At 37.0% G+C, this 13,336-nt stretch overlaps 1 protein-coding gene across 1 annotated transcript in view; it reads left to right on the top strand.

The window, feature by feature from the left end:
• The window catches only part of slc22a17 (solute carrier family 22 member 17), a 16,080-nt gene extending 2,994 nt beyond the window's left edge, over positions 1-13,086 (top strand). The window contains exons 3-10 of the mRNA XM_079862493.1: positions 1,864-1,967; positions 2,537-2,691; positions 4,372-4,537; positions 6,686-6,801; positions 6,954-7,062; positions 8,782-9,005; positions 9,540-9,651; positions 11,593-13,086. Coding sequence (XP_079718619.1) covers positions 1,864-1,967; positions 2,537-2,691; positions 4,372-4,537; positions 6,686-6,801; positions 6,954-7,062; positions 8,782-9,005; positions 9,540-9,651; positions 11,593-11,869 — 1,263 coding nt within the window. The 3' untranslated portion in view covers positions 11,870-13,086. The remainder of the gene's footprint in view (positions 1-1,863; positions 1,968-2,536; positions 2,692-4,371; positions 4,538-6,685; positions 6,802-6,953; positions 7,063-8,781; positions 9,006-9,539; positions 9,652-11,592) is intronic.
• The last annotated feature ends 250 nt before the right edge of the window (positions 13,087-13,336 follow it).

Genomic DNA, 13,336 nt, shown 5'->3' with positions numbered 1-13,336 from the left:
ATTTGATACATTAAAAAAACCAAGACCTAACAGTCATTTTGCTTATGTATGTATCTTGATTTTAGAATGTTCAGATATTTGCTATGAAATCAATAATTGGCAACCTTCAGTTCATAAACAGTTCATAAATTTTAGTCATTTTGTTGTATGTGTGTGTTAGTTTATTTAATTTTATTCATTTTAATCCAGTTTTAGTTTTGGTAACACTTTATTTTACAGTATCCTTGTTACACGTGGCATGTAGTAATAACTATAAATGATGCATAATTACATGCAGCTAACCCTAAATCAAACCCCAATTCTAACTCTATAGTAAGTACATCTAGTTTATTATTATTACTCAGTTCTTACACTGTAACACACACACCTTAAAATAAAGTGTAACCTTAATTTTAGTACTAGTATTTAGTATTTTAGAAGAAATGTTATCTTAAACATTACCTGAAGTAGATCAAAATATAAACTTTTAAAATATTTTTTGTTTTAGTTAATGATAACAACACTTTTATTTCGTTTTTGTGTGAACTAACCATATGATATAATGTCTTTAAGCAGTCAAGATGGTGAATTCAGGCACTAATACAGAATAATGCAATAATCAAAAAAAAAAATATATATATAAGAGAAAGTCTATGAACATGTTGATTTTAATCCTGCTGAATGTCACAGAAGTGTGATGCAAGTAATTGTAATTTTACAAAAAATGCTCCATGATGCGACATAATCACAGCCAATCAGAACCTTTCTAAGATTAAATATGTGAATGTTGACTTTGTTCTCGTGCGATGCTGTGGAGATCGAGGAGAGTCCCTGAGATGGTGTTGTTAACACACAGCACTGATAAGCAGCAATGGCTTTCTCACAGACTGAAATAGATTTATCTCTGGTTGTTAATCACGCTTCGTCTGGGAGGGACGCGTGTCTGTGTCTGTCAGACTCCATGTCCAGTGAAAGGTTGACATACGCATTCTTCAGATTCCTCACTAAACACGTCTGTAGTTTTTATTTAATCAAATAAACAGCAGGTGTTGGTTTATATATAGACTCATACACATTATGACTCCCAGTGTTTCAAGTTTGTGGATTTTCATTTAATCGAGGATGCAAAACTGGGAACAATCTAAAGATAGTTAATGCGTTCATTTAAGGAGTATTTTGTGTTTAGTGTGTGTGTGTGTGTGTGTGTGTGGGCTGAAGTTCTCCACCCTGAAGACGAGTCATGTGTGCAGAAGAACTGGTTTGGTCACATTTCAGCTGATGATCTCTTATGTGGTCATGTCATCATGCAGCTGGTTTGGTCACATGACATCTGACTCACTCCACAGTTGTGTACATGCTGAATTTTAAGAATTCATTTCTTATATTTACAGTGTTATTTACAGTTCTGCCGTTATCATTTGTTAACAAACAAGAATCATTACTTCAGTGAGCTCATTGTTTCTGCCTTAAATTATTACATTGTTTAAATGCATTTTTTGCATAAATTATTGAAGTGTTTAATACATTTTTAGCTAACTGTGATTTTGTATATGTACATTTCTGAAATACATAACTTAGATCATTTCCTCTGCATTTTCCATAAAGCTGCTTTGAAATTATGTGTATTGTGAAAAGTGCTATAAAAAGAAATGTGAATTGACATTGAATATCAAACATGAAGTGAAACTAAAGCCTGGTCACGTTTTCCGCTTTAGCGTAGACGAAAACATGAACTTGTGCGTCTTCAGGGCGTCTTTGGAGATCACAGTGTTATTGTTTCCTTACGAACAGGAAGTCTTCTTAATTTACAAACTGTTTGCATGTCCCTGCTACCGCTACAACTGACTTCCTGTCTGTTCTGGCTTCACTTCCTGTTGTTTCCAGTGGGATCTGGTGTGTTTGCGGTACTGGCTGGTTCCAGTAGAGGAGGTGTGCTTCATTCTGGGAACCCTCACAGGCTGTCTGGGTTTGGGTTACGCGTCTGACCGGTGAGGAACCGTCTGTTCAGGTTTTGGTAGGGGTGTCACAATATATCGCAATACAAAGATGCAACAATATGTATCGTGAATAGTTCACCCAAAATACAAATTACTGAGTGAGGGAAAATTTTTCATTTTTAGAGTATTAATGTCAGTACTGCATTAAACTACTATATATAATGTTGAATATAATGTATAATAATGCAATGGGGGAATATTTGTGGGTCCTGATGATGCCAAATGTCTGATGTTACCAGTAAAAAGTGGCCGTCATTATTTTGAATATCTCGAGTCTAAAATAATTCTGTATTTTCAGCTTCAGAATCATGAATATTGTTATTCTGGTGTCTCTATTGTCCTGTGCTTTGGGTTTCAGCACCAAGTCCAAGTCTATTAATTTACACACACAAAGTAACACCAAATATAGCTTTTTAATCATCAGTACATTTTTTTTTTACTAACCTTTTATCAAATGTCTTTGAGTATCGCAATAATATCGTATCGTGAAATGTATCGAATCGTGTAGTTTTTGATGTTATTTCAGTAATTTGTGTATTGAGTTGTGCTGTTGTGTTCAGGCTGGGCAGGCACACGTCTCTGCTGGTGTCTCTGACCCTGGCGGTGGTGTTCGGTGTGCTGGTGTGTGTCTCGCCCTCGCCGCCGGTCTTCATCTCCATGCGGTTCTGTCTCGCCGCTGCGAGCGCTGGCGTCTACCTCACGCTCTACGTCACACGTGAGTCAAACACACACGGAAACACGCGTGCTCAGCAGTGTTTGTTTGCTGTGGGTTCGGGATGATATTACACTGCAAAAAAGTGCAAATGTCTAAACGTTCTGGTGCTGCTCGCCTGGCGGTCAAAAATTACACATTTTTTAACATAAATGAAATGAATGTACTATATTTTAGTTCAATAATGTTTTATATTTAATTTGTTGTACTTTTAGGCGATTTTATGGTAGTAAATTATATTTTTGGAATAGTTATTATCCATTTATTACCTGTTAACCACTTTTTGAGCATAGACCTGAAAATGAAATTTCCAACTTAAACTGTTGTAAATGCTTTGGAGACTTAAGTTTGGTCTCTTTTTAAAGAAGACACATGGCAGATGATTACTGAAGTGAAAAAGTGAAACAAAACAGTTATAGAAATTTAAGTTTATTATTATGAAAAATGCATAAAATACAATTTTTAGATTTTATATGAAATATATATTTTCCAAAGCATGTTTTACTCTAAAACTGTCAGCAAAAAAAAAAAAAAATCTAAACAAGTTGGGTTCCAAATTTGAGGTTGATGTCTCAAAAATGTTGCTTTCAGTAAGATTTTGTTTGAGCGCAGTACCAAACATTTCCACTTGATGAAATTCGTTTCCCGTTCATTTCCAATGCGTTTTCTTTTTTGACCGTGGACAATACAAGACTATTTTTTTCAGGACTTCATTTAACCTTTTCGAATCATGTCCATAATTTTTTTGAGTGTTCACTTAGCAAGTGGCAAAACCTTTACCTAGTTTTGTACCATTCCAATGTTGTAAAAATGTCTAATAATACAAAACGTTAAGTTTTTTGGTCGAAATGTGAGGTTACTGAATGTATGCAAACATGTGATGGCATTCAGGTATATTTAAGTATAAATGTGTTGGAGTAGGTAATGTATACGGGGTGTGTAAATGTAGGTTATGCTCACTGATGTATAATTATGTAAGTATATATATTTTATTTAATATATGTGTGTATATATGTACAATATGTATAAGCAGGTATATATTAGTACTTTGCATTAACAAAGTAATTTTATTAATTCATTTTTGTTTATTTCATTTTTCCTCATGCTTATATGTTCATATATTTACTATAATTGAGTAGTCTGTCACATTGTAGGACTTGTACTTATAGAATTTATCTAAGTTTGAGGGCTGGGGGGAGGCTTTGTTTTTGACACTTATTGTAGAACATATGCCCCTGGTTTCACAGACAGGGCTTAAGACTAGTCCTAGACTAAAATGTAAGTCTGAGCTGTTTCCACTGAAATAAACTTGCACTGACTGATCTTAAAAATATATCAGTGCCTTTTTAGTTTTAAGATGCACATCGGTAATGTTTTTTTCTAAGCATGTTTATAAAAATTACTTAAATGTCCTAATTGATCTATGGTCTAATCCTGGCTTAGTCTAAGCCCTGTCTGTGAAACCGGGCCATGGTGATTTGTTTTTAAGGTTTCCCTGTTTATGAAAAGCTAAATAAATAATAATAAAAAAAAAAGTTTTTTGGTCGAAAACAGAACCAGAGGCTTCAACAACCCATTGCGAGTGAACTAAAACTACAGATACTAATATCCAGAACAGAATATGAAACGCTTGAATGCATCCTGTTAGTCATGACCTTTACAGCAGTGTCTGTTGTGTTGCAGGTCTGGAGCTCTGTGACCCTTCCCTGCGGCTGCTGGCCACGACGATGTCCGGCCTGACCACGTTTGCGGGCGAGCTCCTGCTGCTGGCGGTGGCCCTCGGCTGTGGCTCCTGGAGGGGCCTGTTGGGAACCGGAGCGGCTCCGCTGGCGTTGTTCCTGTGCTACGGGTTAGTCCATGAGGAATACAACCTACTGATCAGCTTTTGTTATAACTGTGCTCGAGCAAATGGTTCAGATGTCGCACAGTTCAGCTTGTATCATGTGCTTTTGGTTTGTATACTGTCTCTATTAGAGGTGCACTAATAAGAAAGTTTGAGACTGATAACTATTATAAGGTCATTCAAGACAGCTAGATGATTCATAAAACATTTTACCAGGAAATGATGCCAAAACATGATGTGTTTATAATTTCATACCTATTCTAACTTATACTTCCACGTCACTCTTGCAGTCTCAACAAAACCTTAACACTGTCCTTCCTTTTATTACTAACTTTAGGTCCATTCTAAACCAATGTTATATATATATATATATATATGTATATACAGTACAGGCCAAAAGTTTGGACACATTACTATTTTTAATGTTTTTGAAAGAAGTTTCTTCTGCTCATCAAGCCTGCATTTATTTGATCAAAAATACAGAAAAAAATGTAATATTGTGATATATTATTACAATTTAAAATAATTGGTTTTCAATTTATTATACTTTATATTATCATTTATTTCAGTGATGCAAAGCTGAATTTTCAGGATCATTACTCCAGTCTATCAAATGATCCTTTAGAAATCATTCTAATATGATGATTCATTATCAAAGTTGGAAACAGTTCTGCTGCTTAATATTTTTTCATAACCTGTGATACTTTTTTAGGATACTTTGATGAATAAAAAAAAGAAAAAGAAAAAAAAAAAGAAGCAAATGTTTTCAAGATAGAAATCTTTTATAACAACAATATACACTACTGGTCAGTAATTTGGGGTCAGTAATTTTTTTCTTTATTTTTTTTTAAATAAATCAATAATTTTATTCAGCAAGGATGTGTTAAATTGATAAAAAGTGATAATAAAGAAGATTTATATTAAAAAAAAATTTTTTTCATTTTGAATAAATGCAGTTCTTTTTAACCTTTTATTCATCAAATATATTAGGCAGCAGAACTGTTTCCAACACTCATAATAAATCAGAATATTAGAATGATTTCTAAAGGATCATGTGATAGACTGGATGTCACATGTGACACTGAAGACTGGAGTAATGATCCTGAAAATTCAGCTTTGCATCACCAAAATAAATGATAATTTAAAGTATAATAAATTGAAAACCAATTATTTTAAATTGTAATAATATATCACAATATTACATTTTTTTCTGTATTTTTGATCAAATAAATGCAGGCTTGATGAGCAGAAGAAACTTCTTTCAAAAACATTAAAAATAGTAATGTGTCCAAACTTTTGGCCTGTACTGTATATATATATATATATATATACACTGTATATATACAGTGGTCTAAAACTAACTTTTTTCCACACCTACCAATGGCCGGTGACCATTTTAGATAGCAGTGAAAATTACAGAGATGTAATTAATTTAAAAAGTAAAATAGCACTGCATAGTCTTCACTGTATAAATCAACAGATTAATCCTTATCAAAGTTATTCAGTCAAAAGCAGTGAGTGCTTTTCCTTAGTCTTCTGTTGTTTGATTAGTGTTATTATAGAGCAGGTTTATTAGGCTACTGTCACTTTAAGAGCTGCACGGATCCAATCTACTGATACACATGCGTTTTATTTCTCATCTGTTTACGTTCAGTAAAAATTCGGTGATGTATTTTACCTCAGCAAAATTCACAAAACATCACAGAAACCCAAAGCTGAAGTTTACTCGGGTCATCGGTGATCCTTAATGTTGATCCCTGAAACAAGTTCTATGAGCTGCAATATGAAAAACATATTTGACATGTATTGAAACATAAACAGGTCAGGCGTCAGTTCTGTGGATAACATCTCTAATGTTATTAGACTGGCTCAGCATCAACACACTCATACTTGAGCTGCTGGGAACAGGAAGTAAAGCTTTTCAACACTTCATCAGCCTAAATGCAAACCGACTGCGCCTTCAGCCTCGTTCAGAAATATTGATCTAAAATTCCCTGTGAAGCATCAAAGCTTTAAGAGCAGCCAGCGCGCATTAGCGCTCGTTAGTAATGATGCTGTCGTTTCTCCCTGTGCTGTTTGTAGAGCAAATGCTGGTATTACTCTGTGAAGCTGCACTTTTTGCTGGCATTTAAAGATCAGTTTGTTTGTCTTCAGGATCCCGGGAGTGTTTCCCGAATCGCCTCGCTGGCTTCTGCTTTCCGAGAGGACGGGAGACATGAATTCCTTCAGCGAACGGAGCGAGCGGCAGAGAGATGACGACAGTTTCACGGGTTAGTTTTAAAGATATCTTTGTCTGGTTGACGCTCGGAAATGTTCATTGTGAAACGCAGACAGCTTCAGTTTCTGCTGGATGTTTTTCGTCTAATAGTTGCTCAGTTGAACAAGAGTGCAGAATGAGTGTGTGTTATTGTGTCTGATGCAGAGATGGACACAGAGTCGTCCTCGTCTCCTGGACGTCCTCACCTGTCCTTCCCAGAGCTGTTGCACAGCAGAAACATCTGGAAAAACCTGTGTGTGCTGGGATTTACATCGTAAGTGATTCCTACTGTTTTTACTGGCCTAATGTGAAAAAATTAACAACTTTTGGAAGTTGGAGGCGGACTGCTCCTGCAAAATAGCTCATTTTCAACTGATTGTCATTTTTGACAAGAGAAAAACTAAACGTGTTTCCTTCAGGAAGCAACAGTGTAGATTTGGGGTGCTTCTCATTTCTTATTTGTGCATCCTCGTTTCCTTTCCTCGCGTCTCAGCTCCACCCCCTGTAGGATGCGAGGGAAGAAAATGAGGACAGAGGAATCGAATGTAACTTTTTTTTATGCATTGGAATACTTGATCACTCGAGCGTCACTTCATCGCGTCATCAGCAGCTCTCAAAAGATCTGCCCTTATGTTGTTGAAGTTTGTTTATTTAAGAAATTCATAATAAATTATAATAAAGCAAGATACCCTGTTGAAATATGTGAGATGTGTGGTTTATATAAACTGCAAAGGTAAAGTATAAATTAAAATGATTGTGACTGATGTGAAGGGGGAGGAGAATTTATACGTGCGTCACGTTTAAGTCGATAAACCGCATAGGATACACCTGTGCATCCTCGCTCAAGACTCCACAGGAAGCCTCCTCACTCCTCGATCCTCAACTCCTCGCGGTGCAATTAGAGAACTGAGATGTCCTTCAAGATGGCTGAGCTCGATCGGTTTCCGGGTCAGAGGATGGAGGACGGAGGAGAGAGGAGACGAGGAGGGATATTGAGAAGCACCCCTAGAACAAACGTTTAGGGAGTACTTATACACCAAAAGTATTGGTACACACCTCTTAATTAGGTGTTTCAATCAGACCCATTGCCACAGGTGTATAAAATCAAGCATTTGGGAAAGACATTGGTTGTTCTGAAGAGCTCAGTGGATTCAAGCATGGCACTGTGATTGGATGCCACCTTTGCAGCAAGTGGTTTCGTGAAATTTAATCCCAGCTAGATATTTCACGGTCAACTGTAAGTGGTTTTATTGGAAAGTGGAAGCGTTTAGGAACATTTAGAGTGTGTAAAACTTCCACTGGCATTAATATCAGCACAAAAAATGTGCGGCAGGAGCTTTGCGGAGTGGGTTTCCATGGCCGAGCAGATGCAAGTACAATAGCAAGTGTCGGATGGAGACGCGAGTGTGGAGTGTTGAATCGTTCTGGCAGTCTCATAGACGAATCTGGGTTTGGTGGATGCCAGGAGAAACTTTCCTGTCTGACTGCATCGTGCCAACTGTAGAGTTTGGTGGAGGGGGGATTATGGTGTGGGGCTGTTTTTCACGGCTCTTCCAGATTATTATTCTCGCTTCCAGATAATTATTCTTATTTCTTTTTATTATTTTAATTGTTTCTATGTAAAGCACTTTATATTGCCATTGTGTATGAAATGTGCTATATAAATAAACTTGCCTTGCCTTCCAGTAAAAGGAAATCTTAATACTTCATCTTACCTAGACATTTTAGACAATGCTTTGTGGGAACAGTTTGGGGAAAGCCCTTTTCTATCCCATCATTACTTGGTGCACAAAGGTACATAAAGATGTGGTTGGATGAGTTTGGTGTTGAAATAGGAATAAATTGCGGGCCAAAGTCTGAACTTTCATTGTAATGATCATACTGACTATTACACAGTCTTCAGTGTCACATGATCCTTCAGAAATCATTCTAATACGCTGATTTGCTGCTCATTTCTTCAATGTTGAAAAAAGTTTTGCTGCACTGTGTCCAGGTTCATCTCTCATGGCATCAGTCACTGCTACAGCTCCTTCAGAGGTGACGTCAGAGGGATCACCCCCAGTTTCTATTGGACGTACCTGCTGTCTGTGTGTGCCGGGGGCGGAGCCTGGCTGCTGCTCTGGGCAACAGTGGACAGGTTTGGCCGTCGTGGAATTCTTCTTCTAGCCATGACCTTGACCGGACTGGCTTCCCTAATCCTGCTCGGACTCATGGACTGTAAGTGTCCACGGGTCGCTTTCCCGACACCATACACACATACTAATGAGTGTTTTACTTGGGCATTCTCAGGTGAAATTTCATCTTCAATTCAAAATAAAGAAAGAAAGGAATTAATATTTAATTATTTATAATATTTATTTTTAATAATAAAGAAAAATGAATACTGCATGTGAGCACATTGTCCTTCAAAATCTCATCACTTCAAATACTGAAATAAATATCATTCTCATTCATCCTGTTTGGACACAGTGAATTTAAAATAAATAAATATAATATTCTGCATAAATTTAAAATACTACAGGGATGCATACTTATAATTGCACTTGTTTAAATAATGTTATGCTTCATTGTTTAGTAATTGTAAATGCATGTAATTGTTGAAAATATCACAATGCAAAACATTTATATATTTTGTGAGTGAAATATGATCTGGATATGTTTTGTGAGATTTGCACACAGAATTATCTGAAAATGATTTATTTCTTTGAGTGTTTCTCAGTGTTTGACGTTCAGATGAATGTGTCCCTGCAGATCTGAGCGAGTCGGCCATGACCGTGTTCTCCATCATGGGCCTGTTCTCGTCCCAAGCGGCCGCTTCCCTCTCCATTCTGTTCACCGCTGAAGTCATGCCCACCGTCATCAGGTAAACACGCCAGTCCCGCAGGGCTGGTTACTAGCACACCATGATAACACCTGGCTTATTTTAGCTCCTGAAACAGCAGAATGCAGGTAATGTGTGGACAATGAGATGGGAAAGAAAAACAGCACGCTCACACCCGGGCACCAGAGAGCCGGTTAGGGATGTAATTTATGCATCTGCACTGTGTTGTTCTGGCTTCCTGCCAAGAGTGTTTCTCCTGGGATGAAACTGAGGGAAGATTTGCACCAGTTGTTAACTTATTAGCTTTAAAGCAAGGCAATGGCAAGGTCATGGGTTTGATTCCTAGGGAATGTATGAACTAATAAAATGTAAACCCTGAATGCATTGCATAAAAGCATTATACAGTGCTATGCATAAGTTTAGACACCCATGCTAAAGTTGACTAAAAAGAGGAATAAAAAATCATCTTTTGGAAATTAATCTTAATGCCTTAATTTAAAAAATGAGGAAAAATCCAACCTTTAAGGACACCAATTTTCTTTGTGAATGAATAATGTATGGTAAATAAATAAATGTTCTTCCTTAAAATACAGGGTGCATAAGTTTGGACACCCCTATGTTAAATTCCCATAGAGGCAGGCAGATTTTTATTTTTAAAGGCCAGTTACTTCATGGATCCAGGATAATATGCATCCTGATAAAGTTCCCTTTGCCTTTGGAATTAAAATAGCCCCACATCATCACATAGCCTTCACCATACCTAGAGATTGGCATGGGGTACTTTCCATAAGATCATCTCTCAATGCAAATCAAACTAGCTATTAGGCTAACTGAAATAAAACCATGCCAATCTCTAGGTATGGTGAAGGCTATGTGATGATGTGGGGCTATTTTAATTCCAGAGGCCAAGGGAACTTTATCAGGATGCATAGTATCCTGGATCCATGAAGTAACTGGCCTTTAAAAATAAAAATCTGCCTGCCTCTATGGGAATTTAACATAGGGGTGTCCAAACTTATGCATCCTGTATTTTAAGGAAGAACATTTATTTATTTACCATACATTATTCATTCACAAAGAAAATTGGTGTCCTTAAAGGTTGGATTTTTCCTAATTTTTTAAATTAAGGCATTAAGTTTAATTTCCAAAAGATGATTTTTTATTCCTCTTTTTAGTCAACTTTAGCATGGGTGTCTAAACTTATGCATAGCACTGTATATGGCTGTTATCAATATTCTAATATTTAATTGTAATGTCGGAAGCACTTTATTGTGATCTGCTCAGAGACGTAGCGCTACTCATGCTGTTGAAATTTCCTACATCCCACTTAGTCACAATTATTCGTTAATCATGTTCAAGTACTTTGTTGTCAGAATGAATAGGAATCATGGAGGAAACAATGTTCACTTATGTCTATTTCTTGGGGAAATCTTATTAAAGCCTAAATTTATTGAAGATATTTGTTTAATATCCAATGGATTTTGAATAAAATGTAGCGTCGCATTCATTGACAACCATATAAACATTACCCACACTATTGTATAGGCTACATCTAGATTCTGAAATTTCAGTCAAATGCTGTTTTTGCTGTGTCAGATACATACAATATGCATCAAATTATTTTATTATACATGTAAATGTACATGTGTGTACAGGCAAGAGAAAACAATGTAGATGTTGTGGGAAAAACAAAAAAAATTTAGTCACAGTGATAGTTCTCTTCTTCGTCGCTTCTCAGAGTCGAGTTTCCCAGTCCTGAGTGGCCACTCGTCCAATTTCTGACTAGGAAACTCATATTTACGTTAATTCCAATTGCACATGAAGACAACATCAGTACTAAAAGAAGCCAACGGCAAAAGTTCCATCGGAAACAAAATGTGCTTCTACTTTTGATCACTTGTTGGGAAACATTTCCATTTAGACGAAAGATTTCATAGAACCTGTGAATGTGATGATTTTGACGTGCCATTGTTGTGTTCGCAGAGGAAGTGGAGTGGGAGCCGTCATGGCGCTGGGTTGCGTGGGCCGCCTCAGTTCTCCTCTCATGGATCTGCGTAATCACTACGGATACTTTCTGCACCATGTGGTCTACTCGTCTCTGGCCCTGCTAGCGGTTCTCTCAATCCTGCTTCTCCCGGAGAGCAAACGCAAACCGCTTCCCCAGACGCTGGTGGACGGAGAACAGTACCGGCGTCCTCCGCTAGTGCGACGGAGGAGGGATAACGTTCCTCTTCTCGCTACTCCCAACCCAGAGACCTAGCCTTTACTCTTCAAGCGCATATACAGAGGGATCGTCCTCGGAGTCGCTCCCTCTCAACCATGTATCAGTAGTCTTAGGAATGACTCCGACACCCATCGGTGGAGTCGTCCATCATAAAGTGTGAAGGAACTGCAGCGTTCACAAACGCTCCATCTTTTTAGCACACAGTGGCATAAACCATGAGTCAAGAGTGAACACTCTTATTCAACACTGAAGTCTGACCCATGTAGCATCCAGTGACTTGATACTAGTATTAGACCGTATTTAACTTCACAGAGACAAGGGCTGAAAATCACAGTGGTCGTTCTGAAATCTATTTATCCCTTTGAAACTAGGCTTATGTTCTCACTCCAGATGGAATTGGTTCTCTTGATTCTTGAACATGTTGCTGCTAAGAATGGCGATCCCAGAGGATCGTTGAAGGACTGATCGTGTTTTGGGCGAGAAACACTGAGGATCGTTTTATGTGCACTCTGATTGGTCTGAGGCATGACACTTATTATTGTATGTTACACGTCACATTGGTAGTTAAAGGAATATTACAAGTATTAAACTTGAGCTCTATGTGCAGCAGCTGGGACTCGCTGTCAGTTCAGCTTCCCAGATTTGATTATTTTGACCTGTCGGGTATTGCATAACCAGATGCTAATTTTTGTCGCAGATGATTTATCGAACTTCACAAGTTAAATAATAATGTTTTTACTGAATAATCTATGTGTAGTACATCCTTAATATTTTAAGCTTTTAATTGGAGTAATTTGACAGCTTAAGTTGTATTTAACCTGGAATATTCCTTTAATAGGCTGATTGCTCATGATGTCCCATATTTCTGTTCCTCACCTTGAAGATCGAGGCTGAAGAGTACGACAGCAGAGGCATGGAGCTCATTTGAATGTTGACACTGTCTAGATTTATTTATGTCTTAATGTCTGGCTCTGTAGTTTGCCTTTTGTTTTTGCCAATTGCATTTGGATTCTGAAATAAGGCACATTGGAAACACAAGTTATGTAGCTTTTCCTTGTAAACGCCTCTGTGTTCGATTTTTTTTTTTGAAATGCACTTAATAGTTCTGAATTGTAAGTAATAATTTAATTATTATAATTACTACTTGAATAATAAGGATTATAGTAATAAGTCTGATGATTGCGCAACAATTACTAAACAATGCTGTAATTATTAATAAATCTTTAGCCAATATAGTTACAAATAAAATCATGAAAAATCATGTGTTTGTCAAGTGATTAGAACTGAAGGCTCAAGCTGAAATAGCCTTTTCTCTACACTCAAACATTGGTGGTTTGATGTTCTGTCGTACCTCTGGTATAGCAATATTTAGCTGGTTTGCGTATTTTCGGCTCTTCGGTTTTTGTAACTCATTTTATACCAGAATTTCACATTGAACTGCAGCTCCTGATTCATATATATATATATATATATATATATATATATATATATATATATATATAT

Source organism: Squalius cephalus (assembly GCF_949319135.1).
Source record: "Squalius cephalus genome assembly, chromosome: 25".
NCBI classification, from domain to species: Eukaryota; Metazoa; Chordata; class Actinopteri; order Cypriniformes; family Leuciscidae; genus Squalius; species Squalius cephalus.
The sequence above is the reverse complement of the archived record's forward strand: the minus strand, read 5'-3'. Positions and strand labels throughout refer to the sequence as shown.